At 51.2% G+C, this 16,081-nt stretch overlaps 1 protein-coding gene across 1 annotated transcript; it reads right to left on the reverse strand.

Moving 5' to 3' along the window:
* Positions 1–1,906: 1,906 nt before the first annotated feature.
* On the reverse strand, positions 1,907–5,236 carry LOC122380684 (beta-hexosaminidase subunit beta-like). Its single transcript, XM_043364059.1, has 3 exons — positions 5,038–5,236; positions 3,087–4,713; positions 1,907–2,624 (listed from the first exon to the last, which is right to left on the reverse strand). Exons 1-3 carry the CDS (start codon positions 5,078–5,080, stop codon positions 2,564–2,566), a joined length of 1,731 nt encoding a protein of 576 aa, XP_043219994.1. The 5' UTR covers positions 5,081–5,236; the 3' UTR covers positions 1,907–2,563.
* Between the last annotated feature and the right edge of the window lie 10,845 nt (positions 5,237–16,081).

Consider the following 16,081-nt stretch of genomic DNA (forward strand, 5'->3'; position numbering starts at 1 on the left):
CAAATGGTCCTAGCTCATGTTTTAAGATCTCCCTCTCCCTCCCCATCTCCCTCACTCCCTCACTCATTCACACACTCACTCAATCACTCTCTCTCACTCTCTTTCTCTCTCTCTCACTCTCTCTCTCTCTCTCTCTCTCCCTCTCCCCCTCCCCCCCTCTCTCTCTCTCTCAATCTATCTATCTATCTATCTATCTATCTATCTATCTATCAATCTTTCTATCTATCTATCTCTGTCCTCGCCACAAGGCTATAAGTTTGGGACCTATTCCGAGGAGTTTATGGTCAATGTTGCTCGACTAGTCGCAGTACCACGAGTGCGAGCGTGCAGACAGCCATCCTCCCATATGTCAATTCACAAATCACAACATCCACTACCAGTGCCATCTCCTCTGTGATGGCCGTCAAAACTGAGCATTGCGCTCTGAACTGAGCGCGGGCTCAACTCGCTGAGTGATTTCCACTATCCAGTACAGCCGTCAGTATACCTGCTGTCGGCGCCAATCCACCACCCACTGTGAACATGATGAAATCCGATAATCTCCGGCTGGGCAACCATACACCGAACAGGGACGCCGGAGCCCACTGTTTCTGTGCCGAGCGCCCGCTCAAATCCGGCAGATTTGTGTTATTGCTACCGGAGAGTTCATCACGCAATGTGGATATTTGTTCAGCAATGGCCAGAGGATACGGGTAAATTGATTTGGCCGAGGATCGAACAGCTTCCAGTTGATGGTAGGTATATTGAGCAGCATGAGAATAAGAAACATCAATGCGCTTGATCGTACAATGTTGCGATAACGCATAATTATTCATCTTAAAGGTAGTGTGCCAGCTTTCCTGGACCGTATGGAGTTAATGGCCCAGATAAGGAGAACCGGATTTTTAGAACTTATCCATACCTTCAAAACTCATGGAAACGTCTTAAATTCTTCAAATTTTGAGTACCCCAGTGCGAAATTCGCCCCGACGGGTTGTCGGTCGTACCCCAACCACATTTCACACCACTATGAACAATAAATGCACACACTGAAATCGCTATTACCGATATGCTCATCCAATCAAGTTTCGATAAACCCGTTCATCATCAGCTCCTGCGGTTTCGAACACGCCTGTTAGGTAGTGCGGTAGACCGCGCCCAAAGCCAGGGCCCCGGTAACGTGAGGTAGCCGAGTCAGGGCAGCGTGCGCTGACCCAAGCCGGAGCCGCGCGTCCTCCCGGTGTCATGTGATAGCCCGGGGCTGCCCGCGGGGATGCGGTAGATCGCGCCCAAAGCTGCGGCCCCGGCTTGGGTCAGCGCACGCTGCCCCGACTCGGCTACCTCACGTTACCGGGGCCCTGGCTTTGGGCGCGGCTTCTGCTCATACTTTGTGGTGCGGTGGTGGTGCGTCGGGCCGCGCGCTCTGACTTCGGCCAAGAAAAATGCGTCAGCTGATCATTGTCATTTCTGCCACTTGCGTGTGGTGAAATGGGGTCATAACTTATGAGACGGCTTTTTCATATCAATTATTTTACATAAAATCATATTTCAAACCATAAATAATGTTCGACAGCCAAATAAAAGAAACAATACCAATACAGGCTTACAGTTTAAGGCTCGACATTGTGTTGTCTACGATTAGACAGCTGATAACTCATTCCCGTACGTCGTATGGTCGTAACACTATAATGACCTTTGCTTATTGTCACATGTGCGCCGCATTCGCGATTGTTGCCGACGCCTGTTTGCAGGTGAGCCCACTACAGTTGTTATACATATCTAAAAACCGATAAACTTTTAGGCGAAAAAGGCACTATTCCAGGCCCATTTTTGATTTTTTTTTGCGATATTAGGTAAAAACAGAAGCTTCTTATCCTAGGAAAAATAAAATGGGAAATCTTTCAAAGGTGGCACACTACCTTTAAGCGTTGACGTACACACATACTTGGCCTCACTGTAAAGCCGCCGAAAAAAACGTTTTTTCGACTTAAATGTGCAACCCTGCCATATGTGCCAGGCGGCAGGAACTGAAACAATTAACCCATTTTTTAAATTATAAGATATGTGAGAACCACACAACAATGCGCAGAGCATTTGAACGCTTATCTTTGGTTTCTCCTATCCTGGGTACTTGTGTAGCAGTCTTGGTGATTATTCTTTCTGTCTACAGCAAACATACGGCCGCCTATCTCAAAAAGTTCGTCGACCTTACGGCGATTATACAAACAACCTCGGCAAACCTAGCTCTGTACCGATAACGCACTTGTTAGGGTCCAGCAATGCTTTATCATCCTTTATGATGGTTATCTGCACGTACGGCTCACACTGGTGCTACACGGATATTGAATCGGCACATTGCAATGCTCTCCACCTAGAAATGACAAGTCTTTTGACACCTTACAAAGCTAACATCTCTTAGTTCGTGGGTATGAAAGCACAAACATTATATCCGTAGCAATGTCAGCCAGCGCTTGTTGTTGATCTGGATTTGGTTCATGACCTGACCTGACCTGACCTGACAGTGGTCAGTCAGGTAGCCGTCACTGGTGGGCTCGTGGTATCACCTCAGTTGACTGACCCGAGCTCAGCAGAAACCCGGTCCGTTGGCGGGCTCCACGGCGTAACCTCGGCGCAGCAGACGGCATCTGCAGTAAGGACAGACAGTTACTTCTCCGCAGATAATTATGGAGTGGGTGCATCACTTTAGTTAGGTACATTACATACTACACAGCATCAGCGATGCGATTGAAAACAGGCTTTCTGTATTTGCGACTTACGTCGCTGTTTTCTTCTATTGCAACACCGAACACGGCAGTATAAGGTCGATATTTGAGGCCGTGCAATGCTTTCAAAACTATGAAACTCTGACTGATGTCAAACGTCAAACACAGCAAAACCGATATGGTGTTAGAATTTAGCCCAACAGCCCCTCCCTGAGACAGCGGACCACAGTCGCACGCCAATCAGGCTCAGCGTTACGAAATGTAGCCTGGAAGGAAGAGGAAGCGAAGACCTTTCAGCGAAAAATGCATGGGTGGTAATATGCATCTAATGCATTTTACATCAACCAGTTTCTGACTACGACACGGAAGGCCGGTACGAGTTACCTGTGCTCCTCCATTCTGGGCCGCGCCACCTCGGCGTCGCTGACTTCCTTGGCCGACCAGAGTCTCTCTGCCACGGCGGCGGCGCGGGGCCACGTGCGCGAGATGAGGTTCGTGTCGTCCACAAACTCGCCCCACATGCACGCCTCGCCGCCGAGCAGGAGCGCCTTCTGCACCAGCGTGCCGTTGAAGTCCTCCGGCTCGCACTCGTAGTACTGCGGCCAGTCGACGCCGTAGTTGATGTAGTTGAGGTACCAGCAAGAGGAGATGATGGTGCGGTGTCCCAGTGAAGTGACCTTGTCGGCCTCCTGCTGCCACCCGTCCGCGCCACCCTTCCACACGTGCACGATCGTGTCCGGCTGGACGGTGATGTTGTTGTCGACAACGTCCTGCCAGATGACGTACTCGGGCTTTGCGGGGAGACGCTTCACCAGACGCAGAAGACGCTGCATGTAGGCCTTCTCGACTTCCTCTGCGGTGGAGATGTTGAGTTTCTCCATCCACGCCTGGACGTCGGGGTTGGACAGCCAGCAGGGGAAGCCAAAGAAGACCTCGTCGCCACCCAGGTGGATGTACTTGTCCGGGAAGCGGGTGGTCACCTCCTCCAGAAGCCGCCTGACGAAGCGATACGTGCTGTCTTTGGTCGGGTCGAGCGGGCCGAAGGTGCCGTCCGGCTGGCCCGTCGTCTCGTTGTAGCAGACTGTCAGAAGGTTGTCTGCCCCGGCACCCCAGGAGCGTACGTGGCCGGGTGTGTCGACCTCAGGCACCACCCGAATGCCGCGACGACGGGCGAACTCGATGATGTCTGCCACGTCATCCGGAGTGTACACCATGTCGGGACGGTAGGCGCCCTTCCCACTCAGGTTCGGGAACGTGACACTGACGAAGGGGAACGACGGGTCGTCCACCAGGTGCCAGTGAAAGACGTTAAACTTGTTGAAGGCCATGAGTTCGAGCGTGGCCTTGATGGAGCTGACGCTGAGGAAGTGGCGCGAGGTATCCAGCATGAGGCCCCGATGGGCGTAGCGCGGAAAGTCGCGGATTATTCCCTGCCGCAGGTGGAACTGGCCGTGCTTCTCGGAGAAGTAGATGAGCTGGGTGAACGTCTCCAGGCCACGGTAGGCGCCCCAGAGGCTGTCGGAGATGATCTGCGCGCGGCCAGGAGAGTCGGGAACGTTAATCTTGATGCTGTACTGCTCGTCCATGGTAGCAGATGGCATCATGTTTTCGTCGCACATGCCGTCCATCCAGACCTCCACATCGTGGTGCAGCCGTGGTGATGACGCCCGCCGGCTCTCTCCGCGTTTTCTCGAGCGCCTCCTGTTTGCAGAGGCCGCGACCCTCGTCCTCCTCTCACGCCACGACCCGGAGACCACGCTCCTCGGCCGTCTCGCTGCCCTGACCCCGTGCGACGCCGCAAGGTCACGTAGTGTCTGCAGCGTCCTGCCGATGGCGTCCTCCAGGTCAGCACAGCTGTGGCGAGTCGTCCTGAAGCGGATCTTGGCGGGATTGACGAAGTAGAAGGAGGGGTACATGTCGGCCTGCTGCGGCGCCGGCCACGGCTCGCCCTCTGTGGGCTCCACCCATGGAAACCCGGCCTCCGTCGGCACCAGGTGGCAACTGCATACCGCTGCAGGAGGCCAAATGTCAGGCTAGTCGAAGAAAAGTCAATGTACGGAACTGTGTCGTCTCAACGCAACAATTAAAGCGACGCATTATTTGAACGGAACTGTGAACGTTTCCAGCCAAAGTTTATTCATCCTCATTTCCTCAGTCATATGTTTATCATCTTAAAGTAACTTTTCTTCATACGTAGAACAATGAAAACAAAGTTAAAAGTAAACCGATGCATTGACCAAAATCATGAAGTCAAATAAGGCAATGGTCAATCTGTCGTCCGTCAGACCTTGTAATAACGCTCAATGCATTCGGCATTGCCACTATCAGTTCTCACCTGCTATTAGCGCGAGCTGCAGCGAAGAGACTGTTGATGCCATCACTAGCTCCTCTCACCGTCCTAAAGAAACCACTGCTCTCCTTCTCGGGAGCTTTTCTAGGGAAGCTGACGGACCTCACCGCTCCTGTCACTGTGCCCTCTGTCTTCTGTCCCAGCCAGCCAGGGCGGCTGTGCCGCTCCAACGAGCGCCGCCCTCCAATCGGCCAATCAACAGCGGTCGGTGCCGAGTGCACTGTCCGATTAGCGAGTCTCCCACCGAGTGGCTGTCCGATTATTGAGTCGACCGCGCACAAAGCAGAGCTCCGATTACACGGCCCGCGGAGATGGTCAGTTGTGGGCCGGACTGATTAGCTGCCTGTTTTCGCTGGCCATAATGGAATGTTCCAAATCCAAGAAGTGGTCGTGGAGTCAACATCACTTTTTTAGTATTGCGTCGTTCTGCAGAAGTCGTTTCTGCGCAGGACGTATGGTTATATTACACTGAACTTAAAACTATATTTATTTGACGCTCGCCGAGGACCGAGGAACGAGAACAGCTCAACAGATTTGGCCAGCTCTGGCCAGAGTTGATTCAGCTGTGTGGGCCGACCAGATGTCTAGGTATAAACACACATGGGCACGGAATAACCCATTTTTGATGCCCGCCCGAATAACTAAACATCGGATTAGCCAGCCTTACGGCGGATGAGAACGTTCTTCTGATGTAAATAGTTTATGAGTGCCGGTAAGAGGTCAGGCTCAGGTGGTATGGACAAATTGGTGGCTGAGTATTTCAGACGCTCCCCTCTGTTCACTCAAACAAGGGCGGCGAAAGAGGGGGTGCAGGGGGTGCAGCTGCACCCCCGTAAAAAATGGGTTGCAACCGTACCTTTTTGCACCTCCCAAAAACTGTACAAGAGGCCCGTCGAACCGTTCAGTACATTTATCTCTGGAAACAAGTGATAGGAAAACGAAAGCCCATGTGTGATAATGGGAACTTCAGAGTTCCGTTACAATCAGAAGCGCCCTAGCTGGACTCTAAGGCCCTACACCGGCTTTTAGGGCGCTGAACTACGTTTGGTGCCTCATGACGTGCTCTGAGAACCCCAGGGAGGCGCCTCTGAAGGCCCCCGCGAATCGCGATGACCTCTGAGGCCAGAGCATTCACTACGACTTCTAAGGCCCCACGACGACCTCTGAAGGCCCTCACGACGATAGCTGAGGGCCCCCACGCAGGCTTTAAAACTGCACTGGTCTCCGAGGGTCCCACGAGGTGACGAGACGGTCTCTGAGGGTCCTTATCCCTACCTCTGAGGGCCCTGATGACGACCGCTGCGGCCCCCACGACGACCTCTGGGGGCCCTCACGACGGCCTCTGAGGGCCCTACGGAGACTCGAAGGGGCTACGTTGGCCTCTGAGGGCCTGCGCCGGCCTCTGCATTGAGACGATTTTTGTGTATACCTAGGTAATGTCTTCCGAAAATTAGGATTGCGATCAACCAATGATAAGCTTTGAAAAGTAAAAGGACTCAAAGCTTCCACAAAAGTGACAAAGGGGCCCTTGCGATTAAGAAGGCCAATTAGAAAATTTTACACTCCATCTAAGAACGCCTTCCGCCGCCCCTGCATTCAAAACGTGCCCACTGCGCGCATAGGCGGATCCAGATAAGTGGTTTGAGACCCATAAGGAGGCACCTACTTCAAAATAGGTCGCTCAATTTCCTAGACACATTGCAATTACACCTATAGCTTACGTCAATGGCGTAAGCCTTGTTGTGGAGTTTAGAATAACGCTTTTCAAATAAAAGCTATCCCACCTTCTAAAATGTTGTTAAAACCAGTTAAATTGTGCCCGACTTTATAGATTGGATGACCAGGAACACGGTTCTGGCATTTATTTTCCACTAGAGGTACAGGTTTGCGCGATAACTGTATGTTTTGATTAATTATATGTGACGGATGCATTAGTTTGGGTGAGTAGCTTGTATTTTAGCTGTATTATTTGGGTAGATTTGGGTAGCTGTTTTTAATATAATAGCGATAGTTGCGGAGTGTCCAAGTCTTTTGTATGTTACGCCCTTTTTAAATGAACCCTACCCCTACCCTACCCCTACCCTACCCTACCCTACCCCTACCCCTATTATTTTCCATTAAACATCTTAGGCTTCCCATATTCCAAACACAAACTTTCAAATATGTGACGTCACAGCCCAAAATTACCTCCTTCCCCAGGCCACATTACTGTCATAAAGCTGATTCTTTTTACTCTGTAGGCACCACAACAAAGTTTAGACCAAGTTTTAAGCGATTTTTCAACGAACAAACCCATTTAAATCAGAATGACTAAACGAGGTGACGTCACACTAACGGTCGCTCCATGTTGAAGATAGGGCCTTGTACAAGGCCCATTTTCAAATGAAGGGAACGAATTTCTTCAACACCAAGAGGCCGCGGGGGTTGCAACCTAGATAGATAGTGGTTTCTGAACCTCGCCGCAAACTTGGCTATCTCAACTCAAACCCCATGTTAAAGGTGGGATAGTCCCTTTAACCCGGCAGGCGGTGGGCCTACCAGCCACCTTCCGCGCGGTGGGGGGGGGGGGCATTTTTTTGCCCCCCCCCCGTATCTCCGAAACTACTGGACGGATCCGGAAAATTCAAACGGCGTTCGATAGCCCTTTCAAATTTGTCGAAGGAAACCAAATTTCATTGACCTCGGGGTCACCGATGACGTCACAGGTCAGGTCAAAGATAAATTAGCGGCCCTGGTGGCGCAGTCGGTTAAGGCGTCGACCCGCGGTGCGGGCGGTGCCGGATTCGGGTTCGATTCCCGGTTCCGCCCGTTCCGCGGGCGTCGTCCCCGGCTGTGTCACCAGGTGTGGGGTAGGCTCCCACTTCAGCCGTAGCCTGGGGGGGGGGGGGGGTAATGAGGGCCGGGAGGAGGAGGAGCCCTCCTGTAATTGGGACGATCAGTGCCCGTTGGAGGGAGGCCAGAATAAAAAAAAAATGTTTCACCGTTCACGGGGCTTCTAGGGAAAGCGCTATAACACAGAGTAAAACGCATTTTGTCGAAAATCAGCGATAAGGCGTCAGTTGTCTAGTACATATGTTGCTATTAGAAGTCACCGGTCATACCAGGTCATGTCACAGGTCAGGTCACCAAAGGTCACCAAGGGTCACCACATGAGCCCAACTTTACTAAGGTTATGCGATGCATGTTTTATGGCCAGTTTTTCATTTCCAACTCAATAGTGTTGGTTATAAGACCATCAGGTACGGTTTAGGTCACTTTCTGGTGGAGGTCAGGTCAAGATCAGGTAAAAAAGGTCAAATTTCAAAGTTGATATTTTTGCATAAAATGGGTATCAATTCGATGCAGCTCGTCACTGGGAGTCTAATGGTGGTGTTTGTTTTGCGCTACGAGGTTTAGAATTGCTAAAAATTGAGTTTGAAAATTTGACGTCATCAATTTTGAACAGTTTTTTCGCTATAACTTGGCCAAAAAAAAAGAGGTATCGATCTCAAATTTGGTATGTAGATAGAAGACGGTAGGGACTATCACATATATTCCGGTTTTTTCGAAATTCTAAAAACTTTTTGGATTTTTTTTGCTATTATATTCAAAAAATCTATTTTTTTGATTTTTGGGGGTCAAAATCCAAAAAATTCGAAAAACCGAAATAGCAGTTTTGTAGCCCTTTTTATTCCACACCTTTGATATTCGAAACATTTTTCTGTATCTCTAAAGCTGTAGGCCTGACAGCTCGTCCCGCGAAACCTTTTTTTGGGTCGAAAATGACAAAAATGACGTCACTCTGACGTCATTAGCGGCCAACCTATCATAACCTTTGGAAAAAATTTTGGTCACCATGTGCGCTAGCTGCTCCCGGGAGGGTACTGAAAGTTTGGTGACGATCGGCGCAGCGGTTCTCGAGATATATTGAAAAAACTAAAGGGGAGGGGGGCAAAAAAATGCCCCCCCCAACCGCCTGGAAGGTTAAAGTGTTTTCTATGCAAGGAAACTGCAAAACTTGTGATCCTCTGCGAGGAAACTGCTAAATATGGTCATTTCGGGTGCTGTGGCAGAAAAGTGCCCCAAATGCCCCCCCCCCCTTCCCCGCCTCCTGGATCCTCCGGTTGGCATGCACTGTGCGAGACGGGTGATTTTGTTTCATGATTGCAGAAGACCTTTCACATGTAATTTAAATCGGAATGTTTTCTTAAGGCGTTTACTTTGCATGACTTTAATTGGATGGAAACCAATGTGTTGCAACACACGACAATGGCTTTATAAAGAATATATGTTGATGTTGGTAACGTTTCAGAATCAGTCACAGTGAATTCATGGTTTCCATTTAGGTTAGCTTAGACTCCTCCAATCCAGAGGCCTGGATTATGCTTGATCTTATGATATAGATGCATATAGATGCATACATTTCTATTAAATGTGTGTATTTAAATTGGGTGTTATTCAAAATTTTCCCAATGTACCCATTCCTAGCAAACATATTCAGGAGTTTTCACGGTGCAGAGAGGCTAAACAACCTAAAACATATCAATCTTTTCCTAGTAATAAGTTACAATTATCCAGCGTTCTTACTTTCTCTGAGCTCTCTGACTGGTTTGACATATTAAGCTTTCTCTTCTTTCACTTCGATACTGAGCTAATCTCCGCTGGAGACTTCATCCCATATTCGAATAGACAGCTTCGCTACTTAACGCAACGAAGCAAAATAAATGAGACAAGATTCAACCAAGCAGCTAACTGGCTAAGCAGCGGGCAGGCGAGAAAACTGTTCGTATTAAACGAGCAACTCAAGAAGAGTCTTAGCCATATCACTGTTACCAAATTGCTGTAGACCTAAGACAAATGATCACTCCAAAGTCAGCAAAATACTATCTTTCACTTTACATGTCATTTACCCTGCATACGTCATTCGTCACGGCATGACTCTGTCCACAACCAAGCTATTATAAACAGCCCCCCCATTCCACAACTAACCATAATAAACAAGGCCTGCAGTCACCCTATATAAGCAGAGGGCCTTCAGTGGGCCCTGCAGACTGCAGTGGCAGTGCCGACAGCAGCAGAGTTGAAAGACTGACCCACGCTGCTGAGGAGTGGGTACTGCAGGACTCCCTAGTCGCGCTCCAGCTACCCTGGTAGCAGTCTGTGACCCAGGTGGGTCTGCGTTTCAGTGCGTCCGTCAGAGATCTGTGCTCGCAGCAGCACTATCCAGTGACCGCCATGGGAGTGGCCAGTCGCGCCACGGCCGGCGGCCTCCTCTGGCTACTGGTGCTGGCCGCGGGAGCGACATCCACACCGGACAGCTCGCCCGCTCCGCAGACGATGTCCTCGACCGAGCAGCTGTCGGCTTCTGAGCAGCTGTCGCAGCTGCTGGATGCCGCCGTGCAGCGCGTGCTGGAGAGGCGGGCAGCTGCAGCGGGCAGCAGCCAGCTGGAGCAGCTGCAGCATCGGCTGGATCTGCTGGAGCTGCGGGCGGCAGCCGGTCAGTGTCAGGCGCCCTGGAAGCCGGTCAGGAGTGAGCTGGTCGGAGGAGCGTGCGAGGAAAAGTCGGAGACGCAACACGACCTGAAGACGGTCCAGGAGGCAGACCCGGAGCCGACGGAGCCGCCGGAGCCGGAGCCAGAGCCGGAGTCACTGCCGGAGTGTGACCAGTCCCCCAGTCCCCTGCCAGCGTACCAGGCTCCCCACCAGCGGCCGGAGAAGCTCGCCTGCGCCCGCTCCTGTCTGCAGCTGCGGGACCAGGGCGGCGCGCCTCAGGACGGCGTCTACTGGTTCACCGGGATGCCGGTGCCGGTGCTGTGCGACTTCAGCCACGACGGCGGCGGCTGGACGCTGCTGCTGACGGCCAAATCCCGCGACGGCTGGAACCTGCTCAGTGTGCGCGGCCGGCGGGAGCGCTCTCCGTCTCTGGACGACAACTACTCGATCCTGCGGCACGCCAATGCCATCCGAGACCTGGGCAACGGCACCCGGTTCGCCTACCGGATCGAGACGCAGGCGGAGAAGGGCCGCCAGCGCTGGGGCGGCGTCTGGGTGGCTCCGCGACGCTACAGCTTCATGGCAGAACACCCGGACCAAACGGAGGTGATATGTGTCAGGAAGTTTGACAAGTGGGTGTACAAGAGCAACGGCATTAATAAGCGCATGCCCTGGCTGAACATGCGTGATGCTGATGCAGGAAGCAGCTCAGTAGTGCTTACCACAAATATCGGGCCCCGTAACGGCTGGGGTTCTTTGCTGTATGACGAAGGATCTACCAGCTATCACCACAGTCCCTGGAGCCACAAAGATGCTACCAACTCGGGCAAAGTTCTCTATTGGATGAGGGAGGAATTTATGTGATTTTTCCTTTATCTGATGATGTCGGCTTATGAAGGAATGGGAAAAAGGTATCCAGTTCACCTGTTTTTATTGCATAAATGGGTGAATTATGCTCTAATAAATATTTTCATTTAAAGACAATTTGTGCTTAAATAATTGTCGATGAGTTTCTAGCGTGTTTTGACTTGGCCCTGTCCCAGCCGAGGGCGATGGGCTATTACCCACGCCCTGACGTTTTTTTTCGTGATTGCTCGAAACGTGTGCGTACGCGATAAAAACCTGAAAGCAGGCATGCCTGACCTTTGATTCAAAGTAGGAATTCTGCCACCAACTGCATTCTCAGTTCACATCAAGTCACTGATCTTTGATTTAATACGTGAATCTCTGCACGGTTAGAAAATGTCCCGCTCGCTACTTCCTAATTCCCTCACTTCCAGGGAATCTTTCGCAGGGAAATGAAAATTACATGAAATTTCTAACCTCCTCAGTCCTCACAACTTGCGTCAACCGCAACCAGCGTCGTAATCAGAGCGGCCTCGACTTGACCTTGACCGGAGATCAAACCGCTCTTTTCCGAGAAGTATGTCACTCGGCGTGGCTTAGAATGGTGAATATCATGGTGCCAAAACTGTAGTTCTGTGATCATACATATTTGGTGAAGTCATTTGCTTAACAAGGAAGTAGGAACCGCTACTTCGGACCTTTGACCTGACCTTAGAGGTCACCACTTCACCTGAGACCATGAACTTGTGTAAAATCTCTGCGGCTGGTATCTTTGCACACGACCGTTTTCTGCTCTAACTCATTCAGGAGCTCGACGGCGATAACGATAACGATAGTCCAGCCAGTGCAGCGCTAACTCACGATGAAAAGTTAGCTATAAGTTATCAAATGTGTTGCATCATCCAGACTTTTGATAATACTATAAAATGATCTAATGAAAAATATTTGTCAGGGGTCTCGGGGCGCCCCTGCTATGGTGACGTCACTGATGTGACCTTGGCCGGTCAGCCGCGCCCAAGGCCGCGCCGGCCGGCGGCTGACCCGTGCGGGCAGTTGGAATACAGCGACCGAGGTGAACGCGTGTGTGAGCTGGCGACGACCAGGGGCCGTGACAATATTACTGGTATAAAACAAACAAGTACCCACAAAGTGATAGCCTAGGTATGAAAAATGTGGAAAGTGTAAAGAAGAAGATGAAACTGGAGAAGCTAGCGGCATAGACGCGTCAGCTGGGCTGGGTGTTCTTTGCTCTCAAACATGTGCTCAAAACAGTTCAGAAATCGAAACCCGTCCATTGCTTGTTCTGTGTATTCGCTAATTTCATTCACATACGGTATATACGTTGCTAAACATATTGAAGGCGGTCTTGCGGCCGGTGCATGTAACACACATGAAGGAGAAATAGGTGTGTGTGCTGGGGGGAGGGAGTAGAAAGCTGCTCCAAGGTTCCGAGGAAGAAACAACTGATCACGAGCGGAAGGGATAGCTGCCCCCTCCCCCTATAACGCCGTTTAGCACTACATGTAGGGGTTTGTGGGCAATGGGCATGTCTGTTTCGCCGCGCGTAGCGCACATCCCACCACGAGCTCGTCCCATCGTCCCCTTCAGCCGTTCCATCCCACCGTCCTGGTCCGCCCCATCCCATTCTATCTTCTTGTCCCAACGGCACGTCTCTCCGTCCTGTCCCCCCCCCCCCCCCGTCCAATGTCAGCGTCCCAACTCTCCCGTCCGTCCGATTGACCTGTCCCACTGTATGTGTCCCACTGTATGTGTCCCACTGTTCCATCCCACCGCCCAGCCGAACTGAATGTATATTGTATATCCGTAATCCACAGTCATTCAATGATTTCACATTCAGACGTTAAAAATGGCTCGAATTCTATCATCAATATGTTAATGCTTACATACAACTAACCGTAATAAACAGGCCCCAGCTACCCTGTTACATGTGAGCATGGTGTCTTTAGTGCTGCCGTGCTATCAGTGTTATCAGTTGATTCGGTGCTATCGGCACTGGTGGCAATGCCGATAGCAGCACTGAGTTGAACGGCGGACCCGCACCACTACCGGGTGAACTCCTTTGTCGCGGCTCCTGTGACGCTAGTGGCAGTCGGTGACCCAGACGTGTCTCCAACGACCTCGCTGCTGTCACCAAGGAGCTGTATTCGAAGGTCCAGTGACCGCCATGGGAGTGGCCAGTCGCGCCACGGCCGGTGTCCTCCTCCGGCTACTGGTGCTGGCCGCAGGAGTGACATCCACACCGGACAGCTCGCCCGCTCCGCAGACGATGTCCTCGACCGAGCAGCTGTCCTCGACCGAGCAGCCGCCGGCCGCTGAGCAGCTGTCGGCGGCTGAGCAGCTGTCGCAGCTGGTGGAGGCATCCGTGCAGCGCGTGCTGGAGAGGCGGGCAGCTGCAGCGGACAGCAGCCAGCTGGAGCAGCTGCAGCATCGGCTGGATCTGCTGGAGCTGCGGGCGGCAGCCGGTCAGTGTCAGGCGCCCTGGAAGCCGGTCAGGAGTGAGCTGGTCGGAGGAGCGTGCGAAGAAAAGTCGGAGATGCAACACGACCTGAAGACAGTCCAGGAGGCAGACCCGGAGCCGACGGAGCAGCCGGAGCCGGAGCCGGAGCCGGAGCTGGAGTCGCCGCCGGAGTGTGACCAGTCCCCCAGTCCCCTGTCAGCGTACCAGGCTCCCCACCAGCGGCCGGAGAAGCTCGCCTGCGCCCGCTCCTGTCTGCAGCTGCGGGACCAGGGCGGCGCGCCTCAGGACGGCGTCTACTGGTTCACCGGGATGCCGGTGCCGGTGCTGTGCGACTTCAGCCACGACGGCGGCGGCTGGACGCTGCTGCTGACGGCCAAATCCCGCGACGGCTGGAACCTGCTCAGTGTGCGCGGCCGGCGGGAGCGCTCTCCGTCTCTGGACGACAACTACTCGATCCTGCGGCACGCCAATGCCATCCGAGACCTGGGCAACGGCACCCGGTTCGCCTACCGGATCGAGACGCAGGCGGAGAAGGGCCGCCAGCGCTGGGGCGGCGTCTGGGTGGCTCCTCGACGCTACAGCTTCATGGCAGAGCACCCGGACCAAACGGAGGTGATATGCGTCAGGAAGTTTGACAAGTGGGTGTACAAGAGCACGGGCATTAATAAGCGCATGCCTTGGCTGCACATGCTAAACGCTGATGTTGGAAATAGCCCGACAGTGCTTACCACAAATAAGCCCGGTTACGGCTGGGGCATTCTGCTGTATGATGAAGGCACTACCAGCTACCACCACAGTCCCTGGAGCCACAAAGATGCTACCAACTCGGGCAAAGTTCTCTATTGGATGAGGGAGGAATTTCTGTGATACTTTTCTGCGAAGGAGCCTATAGGTATCTATTTGAGTGCATTGGACACAGGTATCCAGTTCGTCTGTTTTTATCCTAACCGGCAGAATTATGGTATAGCTTTCGGTTTGACTGATACCTACATTAATGGATACAGGATAAAGCTCTGCTGAAGTCCTGTTATTGATTATTTCCTCTAGAGAAATAATCAGACTCCTAGAGTAAGTAATATGTTTTCAATGGATTTTCAGTTAAGTTTGGAATTATGCTGTCGAATAATATTACGTTTACACTGAATGTTTATAACACAAATCAAGAAGATGAAAATTAGGCATACTAAATGCATGAAGCATAAAAACAAGACGATGGAACTGTTGAGCTTGATCACGTTGTGAACAGTGATCACCGCCTCTGTACATGCTCGATATGTGCGTTTTTCTTTAGATTCAAGCTTGAGGCAAGAAGCGGTTGTGTACTTTCACACGAGCAATGCGAAAACAAAGTTCTTAAGCTCATTTTTCAATGCTATGAATGAAAACGCGTCCGCTTCTCGTTCTTTGTTTTCATTATGCACATTCTTTATTTATCGCCGGCGGTTTCTGCGGTAAGGGCACATACGACATGAGCCGTTCGGTAGGATAGTGGGAGTGCAGGCTGGGGCTGAGGACATGGACGGCGCCACCGTGGTTCAGTGGGGGCAAGCTGCGCTCACTGACGCGAGACAGTGGGGGCAAGACGTTTTGCTGCCACTGAAGTTTCTCAAATTATGAACACGTCCATGTTCAAAAGCAGTCATAATATGGAAAGCAAAATTGATTCTTCTAAATAATGATTTTGAGAGTCATCTGTAAAGAGGAAATTTCGGTTGAGATATTCAGAAAATGGAGAATCTAATCATTTGGAAACTTGGTATTTCTTTATGATTGGGAGGCCAAAATGTTGGTCAGTAAAAATCGATGAAAGAGCACTTGCACCACCATTTGGAAACCATGACTATTTTCAAAACATGTCGGTTTTAGGGTTAATCTTTGCCCAGGTGGGGAGTAGAGGAGTGCGTTTTTGGCCACACTTACCAGTTTTATTTTTTGGGTGTAAAAAACATTGGTATAGCTACGTTTAGCATTTAGCTATTAGGTTTTAGCGCTTAGCATTACACCAATTTAGCATCGTGTATGAACTTTTTATTTGCCCCAGGTCACAGAAAGTGACCCCAGATGACTGTGCCTCCCCAAAAATGTGACCCTGCCATCCCCACAGATCATCTCGCAGAAGTTGGAAACTCGGGATATTGCATGAAGAATTCAGCACCAAAAATTTGTATATCGAAGAATTTTCATATAGGTGACCTTGACCTTTCAGGTCATCTTGTATTGTATTTGACGCGT

Source organism: Amphibalanus amphitrite, unplaced genomic scaffold, assembly GCF_019059575.1.
Source record: "Amphibalanus amphitrite isolate SeventyFive unplaced genomic scaffold, NRLGWU_Aamphi_draft 000104F_arrow, whole genome shotgun sequence".
NCBI lineage: Eukaryota > Metazoa > Arthropoda > Thecostraca > Balanomorpha > Balanidae > Amphibalanus > Amphibalanus amphitrite.

What these genes read in the sequence shown, in the direction of transcription:
- LOC122380684 (XM_043364059.1), bottom strand. Translation starts at nt 5,080, where the DNA reads ATGGCATCAACAGTCTCTTCGCTGCAGCTCGCGCTAATAGCAG. An exon ending in GCAGCTCGCGCTAATAGCAG is followed by an intron (nt 4,714 to 5,037) that starts GTGAGAACTGAT and finishes GGCCTCCTGCAG; the next exon opens with CGGTATGCAGTTGCCACCTG. An exon ending in CCCAGAATGGAGGAGCACAG is followed by an intron (nt 2,625 to 3,086) that starts GTAACTCGTACC and finishes TCCTTACTGCAG; the next exon opens with ATGCCGTCTGCTGCGCCGAG.